The sequence below is a fragment of the Quercus robur genome, chromosome 3 (genome assembly GCF_932294415.1).
Source record: "Quercus robur chromosome 3, dhQueRobu3.1, whole genome shotgun sequence".
Classification (NCBI taxonomy): Eukaryota; Viridiplantae; Streptophyta; class Magnoliopsida; order Fagales; family Fagaceae; genus Quercus; species Quercus robur.
In genome coordinates, this window is record NC_065536.1 from 72177 (window position 1) to 88154 (window position 15978).

At 36.4% G+C, this 15978-nt stretch overlaps 1 protein-coding gene across 3 annotated transcripts in view; it reads right to left on the minus strand.

The window, feature by feature from the left end:
- Positions 1 to 8892, minus strand: part of LOC126716558 (uncharacterized) — a 38893-nt gene extending 30001 nt beyond the window's left edge. The window contains exons 1-3 of one of the 3 annotated variants that reach the window (XM_050417372.1): positions 8793 to 8892; positions 8573 to 8626; positions 8383 to 8453 (exon numbers count right to left, since the gene is read on the minus strand). In XM_050417372.1, the coding sequence (XP_050273329.1) occupies positions 8383 to 8453; positions 8573 to 8626; positions 8793 to 8802 (135 nt within the window). In that variant the 5' untranslated portion in view covers positions 8803 to 8892. Of the gene's footprint in view, positions 1 to 7984; positions 8454 to 8572; positions 8627 to 8792 lie in introns of those variants that run through there. The other 2 variants (XM_050417369.1, XM_050417371.1) reach the window with 2 other exon arrangements.
- Positions 8893 to 15978: the final 7086 nt, after the last annotated feature.

A 15978-nucleotide genomic window follows, 5' to 3' on the forward strand; every position in this document is an offset into this window, starting at 1 on the left:
CTAGGCTTATAGAAAATCACTAAAATCAGCCACAGGCTTTTCACCCTTTTCCTTAGTTTACGGAACTGAAGTGGTGAGTCTGGCAGAAACGATGACACCGTCCCTAAGGGTCATGCAGATGCGAGAAAAAGAAAAAAAAGGGAGAAGTCTTCGAAGTAGAAAGGTTTGAGGACTTGGAAGAACTTGATGAAAAGAGGGAAGAAGCCTAGGAACGCAGCCGAAGATACAAGCAAAAGATGACTGAAGTCTACAGCAGGATGACCAAGGAAAGAGTATTTGCGGAAGGACAACTAGTGTTAAAAGTGGCAGACTACATTAGGCGATGTCTAGCAGGACCATCCAAGTTTGCACCAAAATGGGAGGCACCCTTTGTGATAAGGGAAGCCCATCAAAGTGGGTATTATCGCCTTACTTAAATGGACGGCAGGGACTTGATGGATCCCATCAATGAAAAATGGCTGAAGCGTTATCTTGCTTAGAGAAGAAAATTATGTGGTTGTCCCCTTTCCTTTGTTTTTTTGTTTATGTTTCCTTTACTTTTTCTTTTTTATTCCTCTAAGTGACTATGTCACAGAAGAAATTGTAACATGCTTTTATGAATATGCAATGAAAAAGTACGAAGTATTAGCATCAAGTTATAGCAATAGTAAAGAAAAAGTAGCAAAGTGTAGCATTATTACAAACCCAAACTGTGGAAAACACAAGCCAAGTAACTACGGCAGGAAACATATAAGTATTCTGTGTGGTATAACAAAAACACAGAAATAGAGAAACAGAAAAAAAAAAAAAAAAAAAAAAAAAAAAAAAAAAAAAAAAAAAAAGAGAAGGAGACGAAGCCATCATCAATGAAGTCCGGAAATGAGACTCTGATCCCCAAAATGACTAGGCCCACTAACGCCGGAAAGAAGACGCTCACGGCGACCCTCCAAATCCACCACCTCTTTCTTCAAAAGCTCGATACGGGCGTCTATGGCCTCAACGGCTGGCTAGACTCTCCTCATGAAAAAGGCCCAGGCAACCTCACGTAGATGTTCAAGAACAAACTCCACGGCGAAACCCACACTGATGAGCTCTTGTATCACGACCCTCCACTACAGGATCCTCTTGGCAGAAATAGAGTCAATGAAATTATGCTCGATGTCATTCAGCACATACCCCATCATTTTCAAGAAATGCTCCCTAGCAAAACGACCGAGGTGAAACTCCTGCATAAAATTGCCATGACGGCTGTAGATTATCACTAAGTGTGAGATGCAGTCCTCAGGGACTCGGAAGCCATAAAAGTCTACATAAGGAGGACTGGAAGCCCAGAAGTCTGCCGGACCAAGGTCGTTAACCTCCGATTGGTCATAGCGGGCAAGGAAGGATGCAACATCATCCGGGACAGCGGCAGAACTACTACCCGCCTCAAATTGAGAAGGGATAGTAGGAAGTGGACCTATCAAGAAAGGAAATGCAAGGCAAAATGAAAAAAAAAAATGGCACTGGGAGAGAAGACTTGTAGAAAAAGAAGATGAAATAAGAAGAGAAAGAAAATTACCAAAGTTACCAGGAATGGGGGCTACAATTTCTGGCCCCTCAGAAGTCTCTGCAAGTAGGGAGATAAGTATGCAAATGAAATGCAAATACCAAAAAAAAAAAAAAAAAAAAGGAGAAGGGAAAGGAAGATACATACCCATGAAGACAGGCTCGGGCGAAGCACTCCCCTCTTCATCAGAATCGGAAATTCTCTTTTTCAGCACGGGTGCATCATCAGGATCCTCAAGAATGTCGTTGGATCCCTCTGAGGATAAGTCTGGATCAGACACCCTCCCTTAGGGAACCGGGAACTATAATGGCATTGAAACGTTTCTTCCAAAACTTAAAGGCAGTGTGCCGCAGGAAGGGACGGACTGACGTAGGAGATTCCATAAGGAAAGAAATGTCATCGGGGATGTCTTGATCCAACCCAAACTGCCTTCTCACCCGGTTGGCAGGATAGTGAATAAACCTAATGCCTTCATCGGCTAGGTAAGGCAGCCATCCAGCATTGGTAGCAACAAGATAGGTAATCCCAGTTTCATCAAAGCTAACCAATGGGGTAGTGGTCCCAATGGTATCAACAGACAAACCCATGGCAGAATCTGCACAAGTATAATCTGCACCCAAGTTTCTATAGGCTCTCCGAGAGAAACCCACGCCCTCATCAAAAGATTCAACCACAAAATAGCCAATCGGCTTCGAGCCAGATCAAAGAAAAGCAAGCGAAAAATCGGATTCAAACCTGCCACAAAAATCAGTAATCACTCTCGGACAAGTCTGGTACTTCTCTCGGGCAAACCGAGCGAGTCTACACTTTGTCAAGTACTGAGCACAACGCTCAAACAAAAGCTGCTGAAGTATGGTACAGTGAACAGAAGAGGTAACAATGTGGCAGGACCCAGCCTAACTCTCATCACTACGGAGGATATCTAATTGAACATATAAGTGCCCCAGGAACATAGGGGCCAGCGGCAGGCTCACCCTAGTAGATATTTTGATAGCCAAACGAAAGTACAAAGGTTTTATGGCGTAGTGGGGGTGGGACCCAAAAACAAACTTGCAAAGCCAAAATGCAATAAAAGCCGCATGGTGGGTAGCAACAGAAAACTTAGAGGAAGAACTTATCCAGTAGGACAACTTAGTGTTTCCGGTCATCCTTTTCCTCAGTTCAGCCTCAATGGCCTCTTCCTCCGAAGAAAGCTCTAGGGCGGCAGGATCGGCATCGCCGAGAATGGGTAAGAGCAACTGATTAGCCACATCTTCAAGAGTCACGATGAGTTCATCGCACGAGAAAAAAAAGGTGTGGGTGGTGATGCACCATCGCCGAACCAAATGATGGAGGTTATAGAGGTCCCAGAAATTCGACAAGCAACGAGACGAGACTATAGCCTTCAAGACGCTGGCTCGTTGCAACAAACACATAAAACCCGTGTCGAAAAGCTCGCTGTCAACCCATTCCTTCCAACCCGAGGCTGTGCAGACCCAAATTCAAAATGAAGGGATATAGGAAGTGAGATACCTTGGCGAATGGACAGATTGGATTGAAGATGCTAAAGGAGCCCAAGAAACGTCGGGATTTCACCGGACAAGGGCAATCAATACACGACCCGGCGGCAACGGTACATAGTCACCAGGGATTTTTGGGAAGTGAGGATTGACTTCGTAACATGGGTCGACTAAAGGAGGGCATTCACTGTCGGGGTCACGCTGCGTCTCTTCGTCAGCGGACCTCTTCGAATCGGAATGTTCCATCTCCTCGCCCACATCAGGAACGACAGGAGAATCGAAAGCAACCGCCTTCCCTTTGCAGTGGGAAGAACCTTGGCTTTTCACCGACGACATGATGAGGAGGCTTAGTCGGAGAAAATGGATATGGGTGTTTGAAAAGAAGAAGGAGAGTAAGAGACGAAGAGTGTATATTCTGGGGAAAGAAAGAGTTTATGATTAAAGTGCAGAAGGATTCTTCCTTAAATACCTAGGTCATTAATAACAGCACGAAAGAAGGTGACGGGTCAGCCATCAGAATGGAGTGAAATTAATGAAGTAGCGGCTCTGTTTTGAAAATAACTGCCAAATTGGGAAATTCGAAGAGACAACCCTGTTCGCGGCAGGAAGGAGAATATATATATGTATAATAAGGGGTCCACAGCTTAAAAAAGACCTACAAAAAAGAGAAGAAGAAAAAAGATGACACAAGGGCAGAAACGCCTTTTCATTCACATATGAATCGCAGGAATGTTTCATATGTTCAGGGAGTTAAATGTTGAGGGCCATTTGTAGAGGCCCAGGCAGACAAAAAAGCCCAATAATGAGGGCTACAAAGAATTGACAAAATAGATAGCAAGAAACCTATTAGGCCCAAGTGGCAGGAATAATGGATCACAGGCCCAACAAATAAATAAATGGATATTGAAGGGGTAAGCGGGCTTAAAAAAGCCAGGAAAGAAAGAAATAGCATCCCATGGGCAGTGTATGAGGTAGAAAAGTGAGAAAGGGCCACCGCAGGCCCAAGGCAATGCAAACTAAGAGAGTAAGGGGTTTATGGAAGGCCTATAAAGCCCAAAGATAAGAATAAGGTTATTGGGCCGGGGAAGCCCAATGAAGTTAGTAAAAAGCCCATGAGAGTGTGGAATTAGCAAACAAGCCAAGGAAGCCCAAAGAAAGCAATCGAGCCATGGATGCCCAAAGGAAAGCCCAAAAGGACATAGGAGCCCATGAGTAAAAGCAAAACAGTGCCCATGACAGGCCACTAAGAAAAGGGATAAATGGCTGGCCCAAGAAGAGGTCCAGCAAGATTAAGTTATTACGGCAGGAATAATAGTTCAACGTTGCAGGCAATAAAGAAAATCAAAAGTGGGCCAAAGAAATGTAAGACCCATCATCATACGAAGCCCAGCCCCTGAATGGAGCTGGAAACCAAAGAAAAGCCCACATGAAGGGTCAGGAAATGTAGACGGAGAGTCTCCAGATCACGGTAGACACATGAGCAGCAGACAGACTCTTGGACATATCTGAAAGGAAAGCACGCGCAAATTCCAGGCACCACCAGCCTGTATCCAGCCAATATAGGACATAATGGGGCCATGGGCCAGAGGTAAGAGGTAAAAGGGGTATGGTTTAGTGGTGAGGAGAGGGGAAAAGATCTATTTTGCGGCTCCTGCCCAAGCCCTTTTGGGAGGTACGTCCTGCTGGGATGATAGACCACCCAAAAGAGGCAAGTTTGAGAGGGAACAGTTGGGTGCATGCCTTGAGAGTAGAGAGAGAAAGCATTTATACCATGGCAGGAAGAAATGTTACGGTATACAGAGGAATGAAACAAACTTGTCTCTGTCTGGCAAGGGTGGATGTCACACAGACCTGGTGGTCGGCAAGTACACCCAGACCAGACAAAGGCGGTTAAGGGGCAAAACGGTAAAACATTGGTCACGGCAGGCATTATAAAAGGGCCCTTGCTGTGCCCTAAAAAGGGGATCGAAAAATAGAGCATTTTTTACGTGGTAGAAAGAAAAACAGAGTAAAAAGAAGAGAAAAGAGATAAGAAAGAAAACAGAGAAGAAAAGAGAGAAAATTAAGGAAGAATGAGAGGTAATACAATGGGCATGCATCGGTAGATCGTTTTCCCTCTCTCCCTCTTTAAATCTTGCTTTCTTCCAAAACGTAAATAAGGACTCTTTCTTTTTTGGGCAATAACCATTCAAGTCTGACTCCCTCAAAGCCATTAATCCCCATAACAAGAACTTTTTTTTTGGGGGATTATTTGCATTGAGAAGAGGCGTTCTCCCCTCTTTGGCTTTGTTCCAGCAAACTAGACTTAAAACTTGATTTATGCCCATTCTGGATGAGTTTATGTTATTTTCTTTCTCCTTTACTTTTCTCTGTGCAATGACATTATCATAATTGTAATCGTGCTTTATAAGTAGGGATTACATAGTCATTTATTTAAATAGTCAGAATACTCTGTTTTGGTTATTATTATTATATCTGTCTGCCGTAACTCGTCTGCAACAGTTCTGCTTGCCGTAAGTTTACTCCTAGCAAACAAAGCATAAGTTTGTGCACAAACCGGCCCAAGTTGAGTTACAATTGGACCGGCCCCAACTCCCTTACTCAGAAATATTCAGGCTCATCACTACAGGAGGCAGCCCAATACACTACACACAAAAAAGGCCCCTACATGTTCCTTAGTATCACACCTCGAAGAAGGTTGCACCACACAAACCATAAAAGAAATCATAGCTTGTAAATTCTGAAAACATTCATTAATAATCAACTCAATAGAAAGTACCGCAACTCTTTAAATAGAAGACTATTACCTAATCCTATTTGAACTAGGATTTCTTAAAACCCTAATAAGACTTGGACTTGAACTCACGCTTTTACTACTAAACCTAACTAAATAACCAAACTTAAAATAAAGCCCAAAAGAAGATCTAATGGATTGTTGTCACACCCCATTCCAAAATATTATGAAATTAAAAAACTATGAACATTCAAATAGTGTAAAAACACCCTTGAACGTTTAGACCCCCAATTTACAAATTAACCAATTCAAGCTTTATGTCAAACAACAAGTGTGCAGAAAATGAACAAAAACTATAAAACAGAATTGGTAAACAATCTAAGCCAATTTAAAATCACAACCCACAGCAGATAATAAAGGCAAAGATAAAAGGGAAGGAAGATGCAAACACAAGGACAACACGCGATGTGTTATCGTAGAGGAAACCGAAGTCCTCGGCGTAAAACCTCTCCGCCGCCCTCCGAGCAGAAAACAATCCACTAAAAAATGTAGTTGAGATACATGGACAGCAATAGACCATCAAAGCCTAATCTACCCAGTGCACCTAAGCCCTCCAAGCTTCTTGCTCCAACGAGGTTGCGCCGAACCTATTTCTTTTCTAGCTTCCCGGATTCCGCTACTTAACCATAGCATCAACCAATGTAAATTGGTTCCTTCCTATCTGCTTCCCAGAACACCAAACAGCCCTCTCACAATAATGGATGTGGTGAGAAAAAGGTTTTGGTAAAATGCCTCTCAAGGATTTAACAATGGAAAGAAAGAGAGTTGAGGAATTTGATGAGACTCTTATGTAAAGATTGTAGATGAATCAATCTTGTTTTACTCTAGGGTTTCTCTCTCAAAATTATCTCTGGAAGCTCTCTTTTTTTTGTGGGTATAAGGGGTATTTATATTGGGGTGAGAAAAAAATGTGAAACGTCAGGTTTTTCAAAACAGGGGTGGCTCACGGCTTGGCCTCGCGACTTGACTAAGTCGCGAGATCCAGCTGCGCGATAACAGAATGGCCAGTTGTCCTATTTTGTCCTGTAATGCTCCAGCTAGCATGACGGTTCAACTTCTGGCATGCTTAGCACGTGTGCTGCTTCTGGCGGCTTGCAGCCACGAGTCACCTGCGAGATCCAACCGCGAGACTCTGTTTTCTTGCACACTCTTGAGCTTTCAACACTCTATCTCACTCATTACCCTTACAACAAACCCACCTAAATACAGGGTCACTAAATGTTGAAATACAAGCAAATTTGGCACGGAATAAAGCCAACAAAATGGTTGATTAATTTCAACCTTACAAACTACTTTTGATACATAAAATCAAATAAAATATAATAAATCTGTCTTCCCATTGCCTCCTGCATCAGCAAATTAGTGGTTAATAACACCTTAAATTGAGGTTAATTAGAAGCTATAAAATCTTCGAAAGCTCTAGGGTGTCTTCATTATACACATTAACCTAAAGTTGAAGAAGAAAAAGAAAAAGAAAAGTGCAGGGACGGTTGGAGGCATCAGGCAGTAGCTTGTGTTTAGGTAATCGCTCCCCAGTCTTGATAATGGCAGATCTATAATTTTTATTAGAACTATTGTCATATAAATATTGGTCTACGATTACATTAAGAATTGATAGAATTTCTGTTTGAGTGTATTGCTGCCAGGATTTAATTTGGTTATTAAAATTTGGAGTGTGAAAGATTTTGGTTTGAAGGACTAGATAAGACTTTATATACTTTGATTAAATTACTAGCCTAAGATTGAACCCAAAGAGAACCATCCGAAGATTGCGTTAAATGTAATATGAAGCCTTGAAGTTGGTTTAAATTGATATTGATATATTGGTGTTGCTTTACAATAACTAATAGGTATATTAGGATTTAACGTTTCTAGGCGTGGGTAGTAGTTCTACCAGTTTTGTAAAGCTATAAAATCTTCGAAGGCTCTAGGGTGTCTTCATTGTACACATTAACCAAAAGTTGAAGAATGAAAAGAAAAAGAAAAAGTGTAGGGACGGTCGGAGGCATCAGGCAGTAGCTAGTATTCAGGTAACCATTTGAAAACACTTGCATTTATTGTTTGTATGTGTTTTCAAATGGTTTTTAAGAATTTGTTTTTGTTCATTGAATCAAGCAATCAGTTTTACAGGTTGTCAAGCACACATACTGCACAATAATCCCATATTTGACAATGAAATATTAGTATTGCCAGACTAGATACCGAGTGACTTTCAAAAGTTCATAAGCCGAACCGAAAGTACAAGAACACTCCCAATTACATCAAATTTGATTCAAAAGTTAAAAGAAGATAAAATAACACTCCAAATATAATCCAAAACAATAAGAAAACTCCAGTTACATTATACTGACATTTGATTTGAATTTAAAACTTCAAAGACTGTCCTCTACTTTATCTCCCTTCTTTAAAGCACAAAACCTACTTACCAAAAATTTCTCAATCTCTCTGTTCTCATCACTTATGTAATAATTGGCCCCACGAGTCTTTATAAAACTGGTCATACGCTGGCAAGCACCTGGATCTGGTTTAGCGCCGGCATAAAAAATGGCCATGATAGGAACCTCTTTAGCAAAACGGCCACCCCGCTCGTAGGCAGACTCTACCATTTCCCTGATTTCTTCATCGGTTGCCACTGTCACAAGAAGGAAAAAAAAGTACGTTTTAAATAAAATAATTACCTTATTAATGCATTATAATTTGTTATTAAAAAAAAATTGCATTGTAATTTATTATGCCCATTGATGGACTTACTCCTCTGCGGTCTATTAGTAGTAAAACGACCTCCCATTCGTGCGTAACTCCAACCTGTAAAACAAAGAAGACATTAATTATATGAACTTTGCTATGCAAATTCTTAGATATAAAACCTTCGAATTTAGGTAAGTGCAAAACCTAATAATAGCTTTGAGTTCTAGACGTATATGATAAAATCATAACCCAACTTTGTTTTTAAACAAAACCCATTACTAACCTCCACCCATTGATTTGAGAATATTAATATTTGAGTTCGAGAGAGACGGCCAATTATCAGATTCGGGATATTATATATAGCTTTGTGTGCGGAGCAGAACCCTTAGGTCAGACTTCCTTTTAAAATAGGATTCGAATTCCTAATAATAATAATTATAATAAAAATCTATATCTATATCTATATTTATCTATATATATATATATATATATATATATATAAAACCGAAGTCTTTGCTGGCACCACAATTTTTCACGTTAGCACAATATTTAAAAAATAAAAAATTTTCCATATCAGCACAATATTTAAAAATTTTCCATGTCAACACAATATTTAAAAAATAAAAAAATTTTCATATCAGCACAATATTTAAAAAATAAAAAATAAAAATAAAAACATTATAACTCCTCAAAACCCTAGCAACCTTACCCCTCTCTCAAATTAAGAAATATAAAGCCACGGTTTCTAAAAACTCTCAAAATAAAAACATTATAACTCCTCAAAACCCTAACAACCTTACCCCTCTCTCAAGTTAAGAAATATAATGACTGCATTCTATTTTCTCTCATGCTCTCTAACGATCTTGACATTTCCTGATATCTATAAACTTTTGTTGATTCTTATGTAGAAAGTACAGTTTACCCGACAAAGCCAACAGTGCAGGTACTAAGGAACAAGCGCAAGTGATAAGCAGGTAAGATGCATTTGGCTCTTATATATATATATATATATATATAATTCTTTCTTCTTATGTATTTGGCATTCATTATAAGCTGGATATGAGTATGAATATTTATCATTCTTTATAATCTTAATATTGACTGATTTACCATAACGGAGTGGTTTTATATTATAGCATTCAAGATTTACAGCGCACGGTATAGATTTTAGCTTATAAAGTTCAGCTTTTGTAAGGTTAGTTTTGAAATTAATCCAAAATTCTTTTAAATTATCTATAATATTTTGTCCTCCGAAAATTTTCTCTATTTGATTTTAGTATATTGTGTTTCTTAAGCTATAGAGAGATTTTCTTTGGTTTCTGCAAACTCTCTCTCTCCAGATGTAGAAAGCCCCAAATGCACGGTATAGCATTCAAGATCTACAATTCACGATATAGATTTTAGTTTATAAAGTTCAGCTTTTGTAAGGTTAGTTTATTTATATATTTTGATAGAGAAACATGTTCAATGTGGTATGGCTTAATAATCACATTAATAGCCAATAGTTAATACCATTTGCAAATTCAATTCATCGAGTTGCAATTTTCATTAAATCATTCTATGGCTTGAAGCACTTGCATTTTAACAAATTGGACATGTCTTTAAAGTCCTTTTATTTCTTTGGGGGAAAAAAAAAGGAAAAAAAAAGGAGAGGATATGTTAAAACTTGGCATCATCAACTTATAAGAGAGGATATGTTCTTAGATGATAGGAATAGGACAAAATAGTTACAAGTTTGTTACGCCTGACTGCCAAAAATTGCTCATAAAGATGTATGCACATGATCTACTTCCCTTTGCTTTTAGTGAAAGATTAAATGCACGCCAATGTTGAGATCAACCACTCTAAAAAAATAGTCTGTGCAATCATAAAATATTATTATTAGTATGAATTTTATGGAGTTGTGGTGTTCAGGAATTAAATTTTAAGGGTCAGTTGCACAATATGTGTAAATTCTTCAGAAGGCTACTTTAAATAGTAAGTCAATGTGTCTCTTATATTTGATTATTAGTTAGAATTGTTTTCAAATGATTGTACCAATAAAGGTGAATGTGTATAAATTTTGTTTAATTATCCCATGTATCGCATGGGTTAACAACTAGTTCTATATAAAATCGAAGCCTTTGAAACTCCCACAATTTCCCACGTCAGCATTTATTTATTTATTTATTCTATTTTTTAAAATTTGATTTTTTTTTTCACAGCCTTTTATGCAACTGACTCTCTCTAACCTATACGCATTCTTAAAACCCAAAACCCTAACCTTTGACCCCTCTCTCTCTCCGCTTTGTCTTGGGTCCTACCGTTTCCCCTTTCTCTCTTTATTCCTCAAACCTCTCCCTTACAAGCCATCCTTATTCACTCAATCGCTCATGCTTTGCTCGCTCTTCACCGATTTCAACGTATTTTCAGGTAATCTATACGATTTCATATTGGATCTAAAATTTTCTGCTTTTTTTCATTAAAAAATATATAGATTGCATCAGATGGTTAAATTAGAACTTTGTTTCAGAAAATTAGGGTTCGTTTTCTTCTTCTTCTATTTCTTATTTTTTGAGATTTTCGATCAAAATCACATAAAGTTGATTTTTTTTTCTTTATCAAACCTAGGGTTCGATTCGATTAATTAGCAATCAATTAATGCTGAGTACTTTGACTTTTTTTTGTGTGTGTTCAGATCTGTAAAACTATTTGTTGATTTGACTAAAATCTCTATGGATTTTCAGTGGACTAGAAATTTAACTAGGGTTTTGTAAATTTTGTAAATTTAACTAGATGTATTTTCTTTTGGGGAAAATAGAGATTCTAATGTAAAGTTCACATTGTTTCTAAATCTCTGTAAGCTGAAATTTTTATTTTAGTCTACCACCAATAGTATTTAAGTTTTTAGAAGTAGAAGTTATGCCAGAATGCTCAAATTTTTTAATGTCAGAGCTCAAGCTCCAGGTATGAAGTTTTACAATGTTTTCATCACCATAGAGCAGCCAAGGTGTAGTAGCCAACTCTATTTCCCTTTGAATTATAGCCCCCCCCCCTCCCCCCCAAAAAAATCTATTTCCCTTTGATTTGTATTCTTTGAAATGGGAGTGTATACATATTTTAATTTTTCCTCTCTTTTCCTTTTCTAACAAAATTATTTACTTAAAAAAAAAAAAAAAAACTAACTTATAATTTGATTCAAAAATTTATTTGCTAAGATGTAGAAGAATGGTAATAATTTGAAACACTTTAGGGGAAGTCTCAAACTTGACCACAGGGTAGGGTGTTTCCAAATAATGTCAATGGAAGAACCAATGTGGATTCTCTTTGAAATAAATAGAAATAAATTCATATGGTGTGTAATTGTATGGAACTTGCTATTTAAGTGAGTCTCTATTTTAATTTGTTTTAATAGTTGGGAGTTAAATTCAGTTTCGTTTTATTATTATTATTATTATTTGATTGAAAAGGCAAAAATTGTATTACTATCAAAAAGAAAGTTTGAAAAGTATAACATGGGAATTATCCAAGCCAACGCAATGGCATAGGTTCCAGGAAAAAAAAAAAAATACACAGGGAAATAGATAGTATAACCATGTCAACCAGTGGTTAGATGAACTCCAGTAGACATATATTTATATATTTTGTTTATATTCATATTTTTGATTGAAAGGTCAATCTCAGGTTTGTGTTTTCCTATCAAATTGAGATAGATGTCTACTTCTTTAGTACTTACCACTCTTCTGACAATGGGCTCTTCCTCCTCATATAAATGGATAGTGAGTACACAATTTTTACATTTAAGTATAATATGATTGGACACTTATACTATTGCACATTCTGAGTCTAATGGAAATTCTTACTCTCCCATCCCATATACCAATTTTACTGTTTATTTATTTTGTTATTAAATTGTTTGTTCTCTTACAAATAAACAATATTAGATATGATATTGATAGTTTGCTATTTCTGTAAAGCACTGATTAATAGCTTTCATATATATGAATGCATGATAATTATTGGATTAAATCTTAAATAATTGTTGATGCATTTGTGTCACTTGGATTGAAGGTTCAGAAAAGTACATTTTCGACGTATGACTTCTATGGGTGTAAATTTTAAATTTTTGAGAAGATAATCATATTGACAGATTAATAAGAATATATTAGTAAGTGCATTTTTCCATAGAGGATGTATTATGTATATTGGAAGCTTCGAGGAGGCTGAAAATAATTATAAATGAATCATTACAATTCCATTAGTCAATTTTTGTTTACAAATCAATACATTTTTCAGGTGTTTGAGAAAATTATGATCTATGTTCAATTGAGATGAAGATTACGAATAAATTGAGCATCCCATTTTAGAAATTGGGCCAACATGTATTTGCTTCTGATAATAATCTCTCCTTTTAAGGTTTTTGTTTGTTTGTTGAGAAACCTCCCCTTTGCAGTTGGTTGACCAATCATTAATTCTATTAATGATGGATTTAGAATGTTAGGTTAGTTGGGTGATAACATGGTTTTAGGTTGTAGAAGTATCTAACAATGATTTATCATATATATTTTGAATTTGAGGTATTGCAATTGCTACAAATGCTTGGTCACATAAAAAGATTAATAGAGAAAGACAAGGATATGTAGTATGTTATTCAATTGAAGATATGGCGGATAGAGTGAATCAAGGCAAGTTATTCTTTTTGGCATATTGTCACTTGAGCCAAAAGCAATTTCTAAATTAAGTTCTATTTGCAATATTGTACTTTATGTATATACTAATGTTTCTCCTGTAATTTTCAGTTCCAATTTAGTAAAAATTAATTTGCTAACATCTCTTATACAGGTTCTTTTAAATGCTGAGCCACCATGTTCAGTCTTGATTTCTTCTTATGTGACTCTTATGAATTTGTTGTGCTAGAAAGAAATCATGGTCCAGTGCCACTACTTTGTGATCATGGTTCAGTGTCTAAAAAGTTTTTTTTTTTTTTTTTTTTTTGTATTTATTGTTAATATTTTTTGCAGCACATTTGCATCAAGTAGAATTCATGTTTGTGATTTCAGTTAATCTAATGTAAATATGGGAATAAGGAAAAAGTATGACACTAATGATTGGGAAGCCTAAGTATACCACTAATAATTGTCAATTATCATTGTTGCATATGTTATGTGCTAAGCTGAAGTATTAAATCTATAAAGACCATATGAGTTTCTAAGTTTCATTTTTTTTTTCTTTGCTTGAGACTTGAGATAATGAGTTCATTTCCAAAGAAGTATTGTTAATTATAAATTGAAAATTTTCATAATTGTTCTTCTTTTCCATCTTTTTATTTTTATTATTTTTTATTTTTACTATAAAAAAAATGCAAGTATATTTTCAGCTATTGAATAATTAATGTTCTATTGTAGGTTATTGAATTATTTCTGTCCCATATTATCAATGTTAGCTGTTTTCAAAGTTTTAACAAAAAACAATCTCCTCAAGATTTGCATCCCTTAGTGACGATAGGGCAAGTTGCTAATTGTGATTTAATTTGCATCCCTAGGGATTTCCTATAGATAACCATTTGAAATGTTATTTTTCTACATTGTTATTCTAATCTATATGTTAAAATTTTACTTTTTATAGTTACATATAGTCAATCAGGAAAAGGACCTATATCTTCAATCTCTTTTTACCATTCTATGGTCCTTATGGAACCATAGAAATCAAGTGGTTCATGATGGGAAGACCTCAAATCTGATAAATGTTGTTCTCACTCATTGCCAAATCTCTTTTATGCAGGTACCAGGAGGCCTTTAGAAATGGACAATCCTAATGTCAAGATCACAGCATACCAACTCATAAAGATGTCTCCAATAGGGATTGGCAACTCATTATCAAAGTAGTTTGTTGAAGGAAAAGGAAATTGGAACAGAGTGGCTATGCATATGAAGCAAAGGACTTGAAGAGAGATCTAATATTAGTGGGGGAGCCTAGTAGTCTGTCAACATCTTACCCAGCAGCATTTTAGGATGCAATCGTGGAGGTTGCAATAAAAGCTAGAAACCTTGGATTTAGACTAACTTTGTTTGTCAGTGGTTGCAAAAGGATTGAACGCAATGGAAGAAGTTGACCAAGATTGCAGGAACAACCTATGACGACAGACTTGCATTTTCTAACTTAATAAGGTTTAACTTTTCACACCATTTTTGTACCAAAAACTATCATGTCTAATGTGTTAGAAGTAGCTTCAATTCTCTAGCTGTTCATTATTAGACCCAATTACTGTTGGATCTCTCCAAATCTTATGTTATATAACTTGTGTCCTGTAACTGTTTTCTATGGTATAGTTACATATAGTCTTCAACTATGTTAATTAGAACTATTTAGAATTTAATAAAGGGATCCAAAACTAAATAAATTTTGAACAAATTAGGATTGAGGTTATGTAAAAAAATTCTAACTAAATTAGGTAAAGCTATTTTTTTACAAATAGTCCAATTTCATTTTTTATTTATTCATACTTATTAACCATCAATTATCTATAAATATATATATTTTCACAACTAGCCCGTGCATTGCACGAGTTAGCAACTAGTTATTACTAAAAGTTGAAACGTAGCATTTATTGTTGTTACCCTCCAGTTAAAGCACAACAGCACCACATCATCATTTATTTTCTTTTTCTATTTTTTATTTTTAGATTGACCGGTTGACATTTATTTAGCATCTCCTTAAATTCAGATGTTACTCTTATCTTCAACTTTATCATATGTCCCTCCATTAACCAAGACTCTTCAAATGTTGCTATTATATGGAATTTTGACAGTCACCAATAGGTTACAACCTCGTCACATCCTTTATTTGTTGTAACTTCTTCCATTTATTGGGTATGATATGACAATTCTATATATATATACACACACACACACAAAATTTTAGCCAAGTGGCTACATAAATTTTAGCCATGCTAACATTTAAAAACACCAAACATTGTGACTTTTTAGGGTTTTACGTTTTCAACTAACCGTTTAATTCAATACTTTTGAAATACACCTTTTAAGAATTAACTATAAACAGGTGCCTTTTTCGTTTGGTTGTTGATGTGAAACGTTTTGCAGAAATCCTTAGAATCAAGCAAATTGTCAAAGCAAGCCCAAAAACCAAAGGTCAGATCCCCTCTCTCATTCTATAATTTAGTAATCTAATTTTACCTATCTTAAACCCAAACCAATAGATACAATGACTGGATAGAATTGCTTTTAGCCTTCTTACCCTTCTGATTCATCTTACACGCATGTGAAGGATATGGGAGAGTAAGCTATTGATAAGGAAAACAAAGAGTCAAAGTTGAAGTTTCCGTTCTTTCTAAACTTCGAACTCCTCAGTCACCACTCCACTCTCTTCCTTGACAACGATATTCCTTAAAACACCAACTCCTTCAAGATGGTCACTCTTTTCTCTCTCTCCGACTAAATCCATTTTAGTACGAATGACATCAGATATCTGTG